Raw genomic sequence first — 17,609 nt, 5'->3', positions numbered from 1 at the left:
GTTTACATTGCACACTCATAAGATAGGTCGTGTCAGCTGACACGTTTTTTCTACGTACGTTCGTGAGTAACCACGGCTTAAGGCAGTCAAACGAAAAATGGCTGTCAATTACATTGCTTACACAGTATTTATAGGCGATCATGACGATGCTGATCGTCAGTGATGCATTTTTAAGTCATTACTGTGCGCAGCACAGAGTGGTATTTTCACAAAACATTACAACGAGTCTACATGTAAAACATTGAACATAGCATTTATCGTATACTACAAGTAAAATGAAACAAATATCATTGATGACATTAATCATGGTTATTACAGTCTCCCCCTAGGATACAGAAATCGACCCGATGATGTATCCTATTTATTGGTCTTTCGAGGACGTCCTCGGCGTCTTATCATGTTTACCGGAGCTTCGGGAACGTTGACAGAACTACGATATGGTGTCAGTGATGATGCATGGTATGTACCCAGTGGATACTGGAGATTGTCCTCATGAGCAATTACGTAGGAGGTAGAACCTTGTTTGTCAATAATTACGTAAGGCCCATCTCGTCGTGGAATAAATTTTGATGTTATACCCTTTGCAGCATTACTCAAAATATGAGTGGTCACAAGCACCTTAGCTCCAATTTCTAAACCTTCTTAGTCCCGTCTTTGGTTATTCGTGACGGCTTTGTTAGTGTCTTGTTGCTTTCGTTCGCATTCTTGCGTGGCTCTGAACATCTCAGCGAGCGTACTTAGGTACGGCGTGATTTCAGCAATGAAGTTTTCCGAATGGACGATAGCTCTTAAGTCATGGTTGACGTCGTCGATTGTACGCAATTCACGCGCAAACGTAAGATAAGCGGCGGTATGACCAGTACTTTGGCAGCGTGTTGTGTTCATTGCGAACCGTATGGCGGGCAGCTTCTCCGCCCAATCGCGCTGATTTGTTCCTACCAAAATGGACAGCTGCGTCTTGAGGTCTCGATTCTTCCGCTCTACCTGATTCGCTTGTGGATGGTAGAATGGCGTAAATACTTGGCGTATGCCCAGGCAGAAGGCAACTTTCTGCATCACACCGGATACGAATTGCACACCGTTGTCGCTGATTATTCGTCTAGGGACTCCATAGCGTAGGAATACCTCGTCTATAAGCGTTTTTGCGCAGCTCTCGGCAGAAGCTTCTTTTAGTGGAAAGAGCTCCACCCAACGGCTAGCGACATCTTCCACAATATAAATCCACTGCATTCCGGTCGCATCTGGTGGTAATGGTCCAAACAGATCAATGGCTACGGCTTCAAAACGTTGTTTACTGGAGTTTGTTTGGTATAGGCCAATTGGCTTCAGGTTCGTTATCTTATAGCGCTGGCATTCAACGCATTTTTTGACATGATTCTCAATATCCTTCCGCATACCTGGCCAATAATAACGCGATGATACCTTTGACATAGTCCGGTCGATTCCATAATGTCCAGCAGTGTCTTTGTTGTGATACGTATTTAAAATATCTGGAACTTCGGACTTCGGAACGACCAGCTGTGCATCCTCGTTCTCTTCGTCGCTGTAACAATAGAGAACGCCATCGTTCATCGTATATCCTCTCTTGGCCCAATGTACCGCATCATCAGTCTCACCCTCGAAACAATCAATAATACCTTTTAGTGTGGGATCACTGAGTTGGCTGTCGCGGATTTCCTTCGCTCCACGGCGTAGAAGATCAATAGCAAATGAGCATATATGACACGGTTCTTTGGTTTCGTGTCTATCTTCACAAGGTGGCCTTGACAACATTTCTGCCACAACATTTATTTTTCCAGGCTTATAGTCAATATTTAAATTATATGGTTGGAGGAGTAATGCCCATCGGGCTAGGCGTCCGGTTGGTGACTTTAGCGTCATTAACCATTTAAGCGGCCGATGGTCCGTGATGAGTTTTACCTCGGATCCTTCAATGTAGCCACGATACTTTTGGACAGCCCACACTATGGCAAGAGCTTCCCTCTCAATGGTAGAGTAATTTTACTCTGCTTTTGTTAAGAGTCTACTCGCGTATTCTACGGGGTGTTCATCCGGACCCTCCCCCTGGATCAAAACTGCTCCTAATGCGTAACCGCTAGCGTCGGTTTTTATGATGTATGGCATGTTTTCGTCGATTTGTTTTAGGATAGGCGATGTTATCAACAGCTGCTTTAGCTTGTCAAACGCCGCTTGTTGTTCATCTGTCCATACCCAAGATGCATTCTTTTTAATCAGCTGTGAAAGTGGTTTTGCAACATCCGCGAATTGGGGTACGAAACGCCTGTACCACGAACACGCTTGGAGGAACGATAGTAGCCTAGTAGATATTGCGGCGACCTTTTCTGGATCTACTCGTATGCCATCTGACGTTAAGATGTGCCCTAGGTACTTAACTTCGCGGCAGGCAAACCGGCACTTCCTTTTATTGACCTTAAGACCAAATTGCTTAATTCGATCGAAAAGCATATTGAGCTCTCGAAGATGCTCTTCGAAACTGACCGAGCATAGAATTATATCGTCCAAGTATGCAAATAAAGTTACGTTGTTTAGAGACGTTTTGAGTCGATCAATCAACCGCTGAAACGTTGCTGGCGCATTTCGTAGACCAAAAGGCATGCGTGTGAACTTATACATACCAAACGGCGTAACGAACGCGGTCTTGTCCTGGTCTTCTTTCTTCACACCGATTTGCCAATAGCCAGCCTGTAGATCCAACGTTGACATAAAATTGGTAGCTTTTGCTTCATGCAGCAAGTCGTCAACCCGTGGAAGAGGATACCGATCCGGCTTGGTAATGGCGTTTAACTCTCGGTAATCGATGCAAATACGTATGTCGCCTGATTTCTTGGGCACGATAACCACAGGTGCTGCCCATGGTGATTCGCACTCTATGATAACACCAACCCTCAGCATTTCGGTTATTTCTTTCTTTAATAGAGCCTTTCGGTGCGGTGCCAATCGATATGGTGGCAAAGCGATTGGCAGATGTTCGCCTGTATCGATGCTGTGCACGGCAAATGGTGTTGCGCATGTTGATTCTTCGAATACTTCATTATGCTGAGATAGTACCTTTTCCAGCTCAACACTCTGTTGCATAGTTAGATCGCAAACATCTGTCTTACTTTTAACACTCAATTCAAGGGAGTTCAACGAGAAGAAGTTCTCTTCGCAAAACTTTTCATAGCCGCTAATCTTTACCTTTATTGGAGGTGCAAATAGACGAGATGTATTCTCGGGCGTAGATTCGCCAACTGGGAGTGAATTCTGAAATATTCGCTGTACTAAACGTGGAGAGTAGTCGTTGGAATTTGTACGTTTCTCTTTTACTGATGGCCCATAGTTTACTTCGGGACATATTTCTGGAGAATCGGCATCGTCGATGTTAGTATCACGCCTTATGACGTAGCTTACGAAATTTGAATATTCGTTTAGAGCCTTAGTTCGAGGCGATTGCCGATTGCTCGTTACCACATGCGCACCAGCTATGCCTATAGCAAACGGTAGACTACTCCCACTTGGAGCGGCGAAATCATATTTTGTTCTGGGTTCATCTTCGAAATACCAGTATCGTTGTGCCATATTCAGCACAATGTGTGCTTGTTCCAAAAAGTCCGATCCGATTAAGGTACGATTCTTTGTAGCATTTGGAAGCGATATCATTCGAATTTTCCGAACCCTATTGCCGATAGTAATGTCGCAAATGGTTGATAACACTTTTTGCGTGGTCGTGCTTCCATCTGCCAATATGACGTCAGCCAAGACATCTTGGAAAACACACCCCTTGCTCGATAATACTTTCTTTAAATTAGCGCTGGCAACAGAAGTTTTCGCTCCAGTGTCGAAGAGAGCTTCACCTGTCATCCCAAACATCTCTATGTGAACTAGCGGACTGGATCTTCCAACAATGGTAGTGTTCACCGCATTAAACGCTAGATATTGAGGACTGTCTTTACTGTGCCCGCTACATTTTGTGCAATTCGCGCGGTACACTCCCGGTGCTCCACAGCCGTAGCATGCAAACGCAGGTGTACGTTTGATTTGCGGCGCTGCTCCGCTTGAACTTGCCACTGTTGATTGTTGCTGAGCCTGCTGCTCCTTTTTCTTTTTTAGACACACGTCCACAGTATGCCCTCGTAATCGGCAGAAAGAGCACCTCTTGGGCCCATCCGCGCGTTCCGCCTTCTCACCTGGTGCCGTCGGAAGTTGATTGGATTCGGCCAGAAACAATTCCGCATCACGGCAACGCGATATAAGTTGGTCAAATGTCGAGAATGCATCACGATGCACACGATCTCTAATTTTCATGGATAAGAGGCCGTAGATCATATTCAACTGCACCACTTCGCTGATGCTATCTTTGAGTTGAGAGAACAACAGCCGCTTTTTGCAGATAAAACTGTCGGTAGCTTCGCGTACTTGCTGCTTATGCTCAAAAATATTTAAGTAAATCTTCCAGTCGGGTGTTGGAGGAGAAAATGTTGCTCGTATCAATTGCATGGCGTCGTCGAATGTTGAAACGGATTCTTTTATTCCCATCCACCAAGTTGCTGCATAGTCTTCGAGCAATAGCGGCATCCCACGTAATGCATCGGCGTCAGAAATTTTTTCTATATCTTTGTATACTGTTACAGCAGCAACAAATTCCTCTACCGTTGCTGGATCCCGTTGCCCTTTAAAGCGTGATGTACACTTTGTAAAAGAACCGCTTTTACCGCCGCTTGAAATCGCCTCCAGTATTTGGGAAAATTGTTCGGGTGAAAATGTCGCCATTTTGTGCACGCTAGTCGGTTCGTTGTCGAGATTCGAGGCCACTAAGTTGGGCGCCAATGAAACGCTAGCCTTGCCGTTCCTCAGATTATAGCTCATAGGATTGGCAGAGCCAACAATTCCTTATTTTTGTTGTAGCGACCGCGTCTACTCTTCCAAATGGACCTGTCCATCGATTAGGACGAGAGTCGCACACAGAATTGTAGACAATCGAATAAAAACGCGTGTACTAATATTTCGTTTGTATGTATGCTTCGACCGCGTCTACTCTTCCAAATGGACCTGTCCAATAATTAGGACGAGACACAGAGTGGTATTTTCACAAAACATTACAACGAGTCTACATGTAAAACATTGAACATAGCATTTATCGTATACTACAAGTAAAATGAAACAAATATCATTGATGACATTAATCATGGTTGTTACATATTATTATTATCTTTTTCCCGTTTTTTTTTTTTTTTTTTTTAAGAGAATTCAGTGTTTCAACTTGTTTAGAAATGCCTCAAACGAGGAATTATTGAGAAAAAATTTTAAATCATTAAATCAAAAAGTGTAAAAACTTCATTGAGACTAATTCAATTTACCTTTAACCGGATTTATAATTCTAATTCAATGTATTTTACCTTGCTTAATTTTTTTTTTACATTTTTATTGTGGAGAATAGCTGCATCACAAGTTTTCTATGAGTAGAGTTTCATCTAGAAACGCAATAAGTTCCTCATATTCTGACAAACTCTTTATTTTTAGTAAGTCTTTTAGTTCACCATATTTACTGAATATTTTGTAGCTGACTCTTTTCTGGCTGTATTTTGGGCAGTGAAATATAATATGGTCCGCAGTCTCACTTACATTGCATTGTGAGCAAACACCTGAAATTCCTATATTAAATTTACTTAGATAATAAGGACAGTATGTGTGACCTAACAAAAGCCGATTTAGAATTTTAATTTCTCTGCATCCTAAGTTACATTTTTTGTTTTTGAACCACGGAACCCTCACTACTTCATCCATAATTTCTGCAAAATATTTACCTTTCGTCTGGCTTCTTCCTTTATATTCTAAAATCCACTTATTCCATATCGATCTTTTAATCCTATTTTCAGCCTCATAAGTCGTCAGATCTGCATTAATTATTTTTCCAATCGTTGCAGCCGTTTTAGCTGCAATGTCTGCTTTCTCATTTACTGTAATTCCAATATGACTTGGAACCCATATTACTTTAATCCTTTCTATTGTTTCTTTATTTGTATATAATATATTATGAATGTCTGCAACAATATGATTATTTGTTACAATAGTGTCAAGTGCATTAAGTGCTGAAAGACTATCTGAAAAAATTGCAATTTTATTCATTTTGCCTTTTATTGCATATTTTACTGCTTCACAGATTGCAATTAGTTCACCAGTCATTGAAGTTAATTTTTCTTGTATCTTAAATAACAATGAAATATTCCTCTTTACATCATAAACCCCACAACCTACGCTGTGCTCAGTGCACGACGCATCAGTTGCAATCAAGAAAAATTCATCATTTAACAATTCCTCTTTGACGGCATTGTATGTAGCTAAAAGTTGAACTTTTGAATAATTTTGTTTTGATCTGGTAAGGTCTGATTTTACAATTGTCATATTAGGATGTTTACAAAAACTTACATTTGTGTTGATTCTATCAAAAATAGTTTTATGTTTTTGATATGTTACATTGTAACTTGTATTTATATACGGTCCATTTTGAATTTTCAACCTTAAGGTAGAGTTCACAAACCATTGCTTCATCAGTTCCTTAGCAGTGATCCACTCAGCCCTGAATAGGGGTGGCAGCTCACCAGCCAGAGCAAACATTGAGTGTACCGGTGCACTTGGAGGTACTCCTATACATCTTCTAATACTATTGTTTAAGCATACTTGGAGGTTATTATTATACCCGTATGGAGCATTTGACCACGTTGTGCATCCATATTCAGCCTTTGACCTTACAAAAGATTTGTATGTATTTAAAGCCACTTTTGGAGTAATTCCACCTTTAACCGTGGTAAGCCTTTTTATGAGATTAGAAGCTGGCACAATGTCTTTTTTGATTTTCAAAACCTGATCCTTTAATATGCCACTTGCATTAATAATCCTACCAAGAAACCGTAATTGACCGACTTGTTTTACTCTGTCTAGACCTATGTTGAATGAAAAGGAGTTTTTGCAACCCCTAGCCATGTACATTACACTTGTCTTTTCAAAATTTATATTAAGGCACAGTTCAATACATTTTGCTTTAAATTCTGTTATTTTATTCTTTAGGTTATCAAGTGCCTTAGCAGCAGTTTTATCATTTGACACAATTAAAAAATCGTCAGCAAACTGAAAAATGTTAGTATGGCTGTCTTCCAACTCATGTAACTGAGCTGTATATACATTAAATAAAATTGGCGATAAAACGCTGCCCTGTGGCAAACCATTTTCTATAAGCACTCTACTCTCTCCTAACATTAACGTCCTTCTGTGTAGAAAGTTATAAATCCACATAAAAATATTAGGATGAACGTCCAACCCTTGAAGCATTTTGGTGAGACTTACAATTTCAACACAATTATATGCATTGGACAAATCCAAAGCATAAACAAATACCTTGTACTTATTGCTTTTCAATGATTGTATCACATATAAACTTTCATTTAGGCACATTGGAGCTGACTTATTTTTCCTATAGGCAAAGCTTCTTGCAGGTATCATTTCATTTGTTTCCAAATACGTAGTCAATGTGTCTTTTATACACATATTAATGCTTTTAACTAAAACTGAAATGAGTGATATTGGTCTAAAGTTCTCAATATTTTCATTATTTCCACTTCTCTTGGGAATGGGCACCACTCTTATTCTGCGCCATTCATCTAAAATAATGTTAGACCTGAAATGTTGTTCCAGAATTTTCTCAAGATTTATAAATGTGTCAGAAGATAACATCTTCAACATTTTGTACGTAATGTGATCATCTCCCCCCGCTGTGTTTTGTTTTTTACAAATTAGGCCTTGTAATTTACTTTCTACTATTGCACAAGGAAATTGTGTAACTTCTGGATGTATTGATAGCTTAGTGCACATTTCTTCAAAAGAGGGTGAGTTAGGAATCATCACCTGCTGTTTCAGAAAATTCAAGTAGTCTGAATTGTCCTCTGCACACCATTGAGTGTCACTGACCTTTTGAAAGTTTTTCATGTTATTTATGAAACACCACGCTTTTTTTGTGTTTGGAGCTTGATTTAAATTTTCTATGGCTAAATTGAAATTTTCCCTTTTTGCTTTTTTTACAGCTTCCTTCCATTCATCTTGAAGTACACATGCACTTTCAAGATCCTCAATTTTATTAGTTTTCTTTGCTTTTGCTCTAGCAGCATTCAAAAGTCTATATTTCCTTTCAAGATCTTTACTCCACCACGCTTTTGGGGTATGTTGCAAGTCATTTAAGTCCATTGTGGCCTTCTTCTTTGCATTTTTAAAAGCATCTACCAGATCTTTCACATTACTAATATTAGGAATTTCTCCAATGTTTTTGGCTAGAGCTTTCTTGGATATGAACTTGATTGGCTTTTTTGAAATTTCTTTCACATCTATTACTATTGGACAGTGATGACTGTGTCCGACGAACGAATTTTTGCACTGCCATGTTACTTCACTCCTAAAACCAATAAATGACAGGTCTAAAACACTGGCCTGGCTAGTACCCATTACGTCCGAGTTCCTAAAAAAAGTCTTTGTACCATCATTTATACAACTAAGATTTGAATTATTGATAAGAGAAAGTAGAGCCCTTCCTTTGGGTGTGTCAATCGTGTCACCCCAAACACTCATTCTGGCATTGAAATCACCGAGCAAAATTACATTGGTTTGACCATTTAAAAAAGAAATCAACCTGGCCATTTCATTATTAAATGTTTCCAAATTCATGGATGGCTGCAAGTAAACCGAGCAAATTGTTAAGTTTTTATTTAAATTTCTGGTTTTTGCAATAACAATATCAAATGGAGTCCTATACTTTATTTTGCTAAATAAGATATTTTTCTTAAAGCCTATCGCTACTCCTCCATACCCATCTGATCTGGTTTTTTTGATCATCTTAAAATTTGTTAATTTATGGTTAACATTCTCCTCATCATGGGAGAAAATCTCTTGCAAACATATAATATCTATTAAATTTTGTTGATTAAATATATCAATATTGAATTTGTTTGTCTTTAAACTTTGACAATTGTATTGTGCTAAACTTACCATTAGGATTACGAAATCTTTCCACCCTCTCTTCCAACAACTCCCCCATTGCATTTTTTTCACACATGTTGTATAATACTGAGACTAGTGGATCATCTCTTGTTATTGAAAACCTACTTTGTAACTGATCTATCACTCTTTCCAACTCCGAAACCCTTGTCCATCCTGGCCTGTCATAGCAAGGTATGGCTTCAGCCCGACTCCTTTTTTCCCGCATTGGGTTTACTTTCTTTTCAGTAGTGCTGGCTTTACGAGCCACTAAATTATATGACTTTGTCACAAATCATTTATTTGTTTCTAGATTTGCATTTATTGTTCTTGCGCTGTTTGAATTTAGCAGCGGAAACTCTTCTTCGTATTCTGTTAGCAAACTGAATCTATTTTGTCGCTCTGGACTGTGCAATTGCGAGTATGTATCATACGCCTCTTTTTTGCTAATTTTTTTAATTGTCATAACTTCAATTACTTGTTTCTCCTTTTGCCATGCTGGGCATACATTTCGATTTAGAGACACATGATTTTTATCACCACACAGGATACATTTTTTGTTTTTGCAATCCTCACCACATTTACCCTCATATCCACATAGAATGCATCTGGTCTTTGCTCTACAGCTGGCCTTCGTATGACCCAACCTTCCACAATTATAACATTGCTTGGCCGGGGGGAAGTAATGCCTTACCTTACAATTTGTAAACCATAGTTGTACCTTTTCTGGCAGTTCTCCACCAGCAAATGCAATCTTTACTGTCTGTGTGTTTATGAATTTTAGTTTGTCTTCTTTGTCCCTACGTTTAATCCTAGACACAGCCGTCACTTTAACCTCAGATACCAAGTTATTGAAAATTTCCTCTTCTGAAAATTCTTCAGGTACATACTTTATTACCCCATACGTCTCTACAAAAGATCTCGGAATAAATGGCTTTACCTCCATTTCTAAAAGTTTTTTATTTATTACGCACATGTTCGCAGTTTCCGCAGTCTCAAAAAAATTTTATATAGTGATTTTCCTAGAGCCTTTACCTCTTTGATTCCTTCTATTTGTAGGTTTCTAATTTTAGACCATAAGACAAGCCCACTCTTCATAGTCAGATTTTCAAAGTGTTTTGACTTGGATGTGTCAACTAAAACAGCATACACTCCTTTGTATCCTATATCAAAAAAAATGTTTTCCCTGTCCTTATTTTCCTTTTTGTTTTCCTGCAACTTTTCATTATTCTCCTCACTTACTCCAGACATGTTGCCACCAATGGCCTGATTTTCTTCACTTTCCTCCTCCATACTATCTGTTTGCACATTTTTATTGCCTTCCAGTGTATTTGTATTGTCAATACTGTCTGCCTTCGGGATCGCCCCTAATGTCTTACCATTAACATCTACCTTTGCTTTGACTGTACCTTTTTTCACTAATATTCCTTGCATCGGAGGCATTTCCTTTGCAGGTTTGTTTGGATGAGCTAACATAGATTTGTTTGCTTCCCTATGCCTGTTACCTTTTAACCTACGTATTTTCGGTTCCCAATCTTCTCTTATTTCTCCTAATTCCAATAAGGAATCCTTCACAATGCCCTCAATTACATCCATAGCGTTCCCAGTATCGCCCGACGCCGAAGCGTCCGCCATTTTGTAGAAGTTCCGAGAAACTTCTACAGATTATTCCTCAAAAACCACACAAAAAAGAGTCAGCTACCTTACCCAGTATAATATAAATACTTACAGTACTCGTATCCAACAATTCTCCACTTCTGTTTAATTATTTCAATGTTCAACAATTTCAATGAAATTCACAAAATAAATACAATTTTATTTGGTACAAAACCAGTCTCAAAATAGAAATGACAACTTTCAAAATGGCCGCCAAGAAGAATCACAAAAACCAACAAGTATCGCACGTCTTTTCTCTTGTAATTCTCAAAACGAAGTGGCTAAACCAATTCAAAATTCATCGTTCAACGTCAAAAACTCGACTATTAAATCGATTCACGTAAAAATGTCACTAGTAAATAATGGAGATGCCACAACGAAATGTACTCATTGGGCATGTTTACTTATTCAGGTAAAAGTCTAGAACAGGAGTCTACCGCTAATACGCGTCCAAAAATATCGAGAGAGGTGACCTCGACAATAATAATCAGAAGGCGGAAAAGAAAAATTGTATCTCTGTCCGGAGATACTTGCAGTTGAAGTTGGCAATTTTCATGTGGTTGTTGTAATGTTTTTGTACACTGAAAACGATTTTGTGTACAAAGGGATTTTGCACGCATTTAATTTGGATCCCACCTCATTGGTGGACTGGCCAGATTAATTTTTTATAAGCTCGGCTGAAGGCCGCCAACGCAACCCTGGGCCATTAATCGGTTTTTCGTCAATATCTTTTGAACGAGGTAAAATTTTTATTTCCGCCTTCGAATTATTGTCATCGAGGTCAATACGCGTCTTTTGACACTTCTCTCGATATTTTTGGGCGCGTATTAAAAGTCGACCTTCTGTTCTATTGATTCCGTATGTTCGGAACATTCGTCTCCATTTAAGAATTTGGGGAATCGGTTTACATTTGGAATATTATGTATATTCTTATTTGATATTGCAACGAATTTAGTGCAAACTCCGCTTATTTTACACCTTCTACTAAAGTTCGTATCGCTAAACTGTTGAATAAATAACTCCAATATTTAATAATGCAAAATGGTCTTTATTAGACTACTTTAAAAGTACAATAACATTTATACTTCGCAACCAATAAAAAATAAATAAATGTAAGGCGCGATAACCTCCGAAGAGATCTAAGGCCGAGCTTCTCTTCCAATTTGCGTCGTGCTCCTCTTGATTTTTCCCTACAAATTGGCCGGACGGGACCTACATGTTTTATGCCGACTCCGAACGGCATCTGCAAGGCAGATGAGTTTTCACTGAGCTTTTCATGGCAGAAATACAATCGGAGCGCTTGCCAGACACTGCCGAGGGGCGATCCCGCTTAGAAAAATTTTCTTCTAATTGAAAAATCTTATTTCTAAAATTTTGATGTTGCTTTGCCCGGGAGTTGAACCCAGGGCATACGGTGTGATAGGCGGAGCACGCTACCATCACACCACGGTGGCCGCAACCAATAGCGTGATTAAATCAAACAGATTTTCTCATGCCCCAACTTGTGCTGCTTTTATACTCTTCGGTTTCCTCGTTCGCATACTTCTAGGCGTTTCTTCTTCTAGAATTTACTACTTAGTTACCAGCTATAAACTACAGATGCACGTTTATAGCTCCTCGCATAGCAATATGCGCGTATTTATGTGAGTAATACTGCCACCAATGATTGCATACTTTTGTGAGTATCTCAGATATATGCATGTGTTTGTGCGTATCTCTCCGCTGCTTGTATGTGCATATGTGTAAACATAATGATTGATTTATTTATGTACATACATACAAATGACTGCTTAGTATCGGCTTAGAGATGATAGTATGCCTTAGTGTTGCTAATATTCGTCACAATATATTCAGACCTCGTGAGGTAGTATCAAATGAGCGTATTCCGAATATTCTAAATTAACGGTTTATCCGGAACGCTTCCATGAATACTTAACGGAAAAGAGCTTTCTAAGACAATGAGCCATTTTCTTTTATTTTTGTTTTTGTCAGTTCATTGCGGCTGCTGAGTAGCGTAACACCCCATGTCGGCTGCCTTTTCAATATCGTCCAATATCTCAAAATATTTTTCAAAAACTTCCCATTTCATGGCTTGTCACAAAAACTCCCTACATTAGAATTAGATTGAATAACGCCTCAGAATGCTTTTCATTAACTCCCTCTTATGTCAAAATGCATTGAACTTATGCTCATATAGGGAGTTTTTGAAACAAATTTTAATATAGTTATTTTTGAAACCAACATAGCTCTTTATCAATTCACGAAATATTTAGTAGAAAGTGTATTATTTCCCCCAAAACCTGTTGGCATTTAAAAATTTATTATCACTACTAAAGGTACTATTCTACTACAATTTTCGCTAAAGATTATTGAATTATTACCCGTTTTCCTTACTTCGTAAAAGCAACCCGTCCAGATTTTTCAATTTGGGAGTGTCAAAGCTCTGCCGTCATTGAAGAACAAACCTCTTGTATGTCGTCTTTCAGTGAGTTTTACAGTTCCGGCTCACGCTCACTTCTCACGGGAATGCTCTGGATCATTGGGAGACTTGAAAAGCAGATGTGAAATTTTCGCACACGTGAAATGTGATAGGCAGATGTCGCCGCTGTTTTTCATTTAACTCATACGGCGAAAGGCTAAGCAGCGACATCTATTTTTGAAAAAGTAGGTTTATTAAAGGCCGCGTCGCCAACCTAAAAAGAAGTAATTAACAAATTATCTGGCTCACAAATTGAACCAGACTTCTATCTGGATTTATCTGGCTCAAATCGTTGTTGTTGCATTTACATGCAAAATTATTTATCTGGCTCAGGATTTTGCCACCGGATGACCTTCGAATTATTAATACTGATGTCAAGACGCGTCGTTTGACACCTCTCTCGATATTTTTGGTAGCGTATTAGCAGTCGACCCCTCAACCAGACTATTACCTATAATAATAGCTGCGTTAGTTTGTATGTGGGTTTTAGTTTCTTGTGTGGACCTATTTCTCAGCCCATTCCTTTAAACAAATTTTTGTTTGAATTATTTTTCCAATGATTATAGCGAAGTTTATTAGCAGGATGACTTTATATTAAATTATAAATTGTTTATGCACATAAATAAGAATTAAATGCAAAATATGATAATTGCACACAAGTATATTTTCAAATATTTCTTATGTATTTTCATATATTTCATCTTCCTCATCCCTGCTCAGAAAAAAATCATGTATTGGTTCTCCTATATTTACGTATATTTTTTATATTAGCCAATTGCTGTATGCACATACGGTTATAACATTTGTATTCAATTTATAATTAAAAGTTTAATAAATATTATGTAAATGTTAGTTTAACAATTTAATACGCTTTCAAAGCCTTTTCAAAAAATTCCACCATCAGAGGATATATTTCATCATATTGTTCACTGTTCTTCCTTCTAACTTGATCACGATAACGTTGTAATGCACCCGATATTAATTCCAATTTTTCACGTTCTGATGTATGCCCTTCTAACCATTCAATTAAACGCTCATTTGACCAATTTGCCGTCGTATGTGGACTTTGTAATTCAAAACTGGCATGACCGAATAAAATAAATAATACAATATAGCTGGGAACAAGTGAGTCACTACCGACATTTTGTTTAACCAACTCTGCTGGTGGTTGAACTATAAGGAATGACATGGCACGTAATAAACGCGCTGGGTTACCCAAATCGGACAAATTAACACATATTGGCTTGAGTGCTTGTTCCATATGAGAACAATCACTTTTCAAACGCTGACGTCCAACATTACTGATTGGTCGCAATATGCTTATGTTATGCACGAACAATTCTATACAACGTGTCGCCAATTCGTTACCACATTTCGATACTACTTCTTTATCTTCGAAAGGTTCAATATGATTTGACCATACCCGACTGATAAATTCCTGAAATGCATACATGAAAAAAAATTTAAATAGCACAAAGAAACAAAAAATTCAGACTAATTAAGATAAAACTGGTGCCCAGCTGTGTCTGGCAATCCGGTTGTTGTTGCTGTTGTAGCAGTGCTTCGCCCCATCCAATGGGTGCGACCGATCACAAATTGTCATCAATATCCTCTAACGGGAGTCCAAGGAAACTTGCTGTTTCAACAGGGGTGGACCATAATGAAAGGGGTGTTAGAGGCGTTGGTTCCACATTACAATTAAAGAGATGGTTGGTGTCATGTGGGGACACATTGCAAGCGGGGCTTACATTTTGTATGTCGGGGTTGATTCTGGATAAAGTAAGAGTTTAGCCTGTTACAGTATCCAGAACGAAGTTGAGCTAGAGTGACTCTCGTTTCGCAGGGGAGTATGCGTTCCTCTTTCGCAAGTTTTGGGTATTGTCCTTTGATTACTGGATTCATCGGATAATTCCTGGCATAAAGGTCCGACGCCTGTTTGTGGAGTTCACTGAGGACCTGCTTGTGTTTTTTTGCTTCCTACGGCTGAGTTCTCAGGTCCCGTATTTCCTCATAATGCTTACGGAGATGACTCCTTAAGCCCCTAGGCGGTGTTAGCTCATCAATCAGATGTCTGGGATGCCCAGGTTTCTGGGTATTCAACAGGAACTGTTAGGTCGAGTGTTTTTGCTACGACAGGCTTTTAAGCAAAAAAATAAACTGCCGTGACCCTGCTAAAGCTACTCTAGATGCAACATTATATATATGATACATGTGTAAACATAATACATAACTCACCTGTAGCTCCTTCATGTACATTGAAGGACCGGTAGTTGATATTTTTTCTGAATTTAGTCCCGGTTCACGATGCATACTAAGCAATATAATACTTATAGTTGATAAAATCGAATCCATTATCTGTTGCAAGATTGTGCCAATCAAAATATCTGCTTTTTCCAACGCTTTTACAATATCTTGCTGTGCGGTACATTTCGTTTTGGAAAATTGTACCTTCAAGTCAATCAACATGCGACATACGGAATCTTTATAGTAGTAAAGTATATTTGCCAAAAGCGTATTTTGTATTTGTTGAAAATTTGGAATATCCACCACTTGTTTAGAATCGGCACCTAATTTAATTTGCGCCTCTAACTTAGTACATAATTCTTTACCACAGGCTATAAAAACTGCTGCCACTGAATTTGTTAAACGTGTATCAATAAGAGCAGCGCTTAACTCTGTCGACACAACTCTTATAAATACATCAACTGTTTCATTTGATGGTAAATCAACTCCTGCCAGGCAAGCTTTCATATTAGCAGCGCATTTCCTAATGTAGCCAACTTCTAAGCCAGAAAATATATCATTATCAAATATAAATTCACGATTTAAACGGTCTTCTAGACCACGCGCTGATGTCAATAATTTGGCTAGACCTTCTTGTAATGTCTGTGTTACATGCGCTGGACTATCATTAAACGATATTCGTAGTAATGTTTGTACAGCTTGCCAAAAATATTGGTGTACATCGTATTCTTCGCCGGTATCAAAGCCAAATTGTCTAATTTCATCCAAAGAACTCTTCAATAAGTTTACTTGTTCACAACTTTCATAAAGTTCTTCGTACAATAGCCAATGTAGAGATTTCCAAAATTTTGCTCTAAAATTCTGTGTAGTGGTTAGCATCGGTGTTTTGCCCGGACCTCGAATTGTTTTTGACGTAGCGATACTGGTTGTATCTCCCTTAGTATTTAACACTGAAATGTCTGTGCCAGCAAAACACTCCTTTATTGATTGTTCCAAATCAGTAGTAAATGTCGAAACTAAGTTGTCCAATGACTTTTGTAATGTGTTGAAGTTTTTGAATATCTTAAAAAAATTAAAGCAGAAGTTTGTAAAGATGAACATTATTAAAAAAAATGTAATTTATGAAAATGCATGAAATCAATGCAGATATTAGAAACTAGATTATTTAGTTATCTTACCAACCAATTGTTTTTTTAACACTGTCTAAGACAATCTACTATATAAAGATGCATTTATATTTAATCAATTCTATACCCTACCTTAAGGGCATTAACAACTTGTGTCTTATTTCGTTCCTGTAATCCAGTCACTAACTGCATCTGTGTTAAATTTCTTAGCTTTTGTCTAGATGCTATTACTTCTGTACGCGCATTTTGTACAAACTCAATCTTCTTTAGATTCTCATCATCTACTAATTGTCCTAACTCGTAGTGCAATTCAGCTTGTTTAAGAACATCTTTTGTTGAACGCAACTTTGCAGTAAGTGCAAGCAATGTTCCAGCTGACCGCAATAAATGTGATGATTGCTGTATGCGTCCTAGAATACGAGTTTGACTATCTATTTGTTGGTATTGTGCGTCAATTTGTGATTTTAGTTTTCGACCAGTTGAACGTATTTGTTCTACGTCATTGGCTAAAGTGTTGAGCGCTACATCGAATCGACCAGCATGTGTTGCTTGCTGCAGCAAAGCGCCATGTTTTTCCCGCACCTGTTGTTGCAGATCATCGTTTACATTCTGCAATCTTTTTGAAAGTTCCTGAATTTGTTCTTGTATTGTCGTGTTGGCATCGACTTGCGTGATTGATTCATCATCGAATTCCATTTCAACCCTGGTTAAGGAAACAATTTAAATCTTTTAAAGAGCATTGAGTTTTTTGGATGCTTACATTTTGGTATACTTTTGGTATTTTAATACAATGGTGATTGCTAGAAAAATGCGTTTGTAAATAAAAAAGCAACCACAGAAAGGATAAAAAATGCAAACATATGATCGTGCTACCAGATCTTACAACATATATATTCTCAAAAAGCAGGACTGCCAAAGCTGCTTAATGTGAAGTTCTTAAGAGCCCCAGCTAGTTAGGTTTTTAAGCGCGAATTAATGGTGACTTATAACCATAAAACCATAACCAGATAAAACAGCTGATCGAACCTACCTTATGGAAATCAATGTAATCGATTAATGGTGCCATACCATAACGCTAACTCGAT

General features: G+C 38.3%; 2 protein-coding genes across 2 annotated transcripts in view; one reads left to right on the top strand and one right to left on the bottom strand.

Annotated features, from left to right (window-relative positions):
* IKKepsilon (I-kappaB kinase epsilon) overlaps positions 1–17,609 on the top strand; it is a 51,474-nt gene that overhangs the window by 20,285 nt on the left and 13,580 nt on the right. The window lies entirely within an intron of this gene.
* fws (four way stop) lies at positions 13,888–17,396 on the bottom strand. The gene is made up of 4 exons (XM_067767123.1): positions 17,285–17,396; positions 16,657–17,227; positions 15,389–16,459; positions 13,888–14,591 (listed from the first exon to the last, which is right to left on the bottom strand). Coding segments are annotated over exons 1-4 (2,220 nt in total). The 5' UTR covers positions 17,287–17,396; the 3' UTR covers positions 13,888–14,015.

Source organism: Eurosta solidaginis, chromosome 2 (genome assembly GCF_040869045.1).
Source record: "Eurosta solidaginis isolate ZX-2024a chromosome 2, ASM4086904v1, whole genome shotgun sequence".
Taxonomy (NCBI): domain Eukaryota; kingdom Metazoa; phylum Arthropoda; class Insecta; order Diptera; family Tephritidae; genus Eurosta; species Eurosta solidaginis.
Note: the sequence above shows the minus strand (reverse complement) of the source record. Positions and strands in the feature narration are given on the sequence as shown.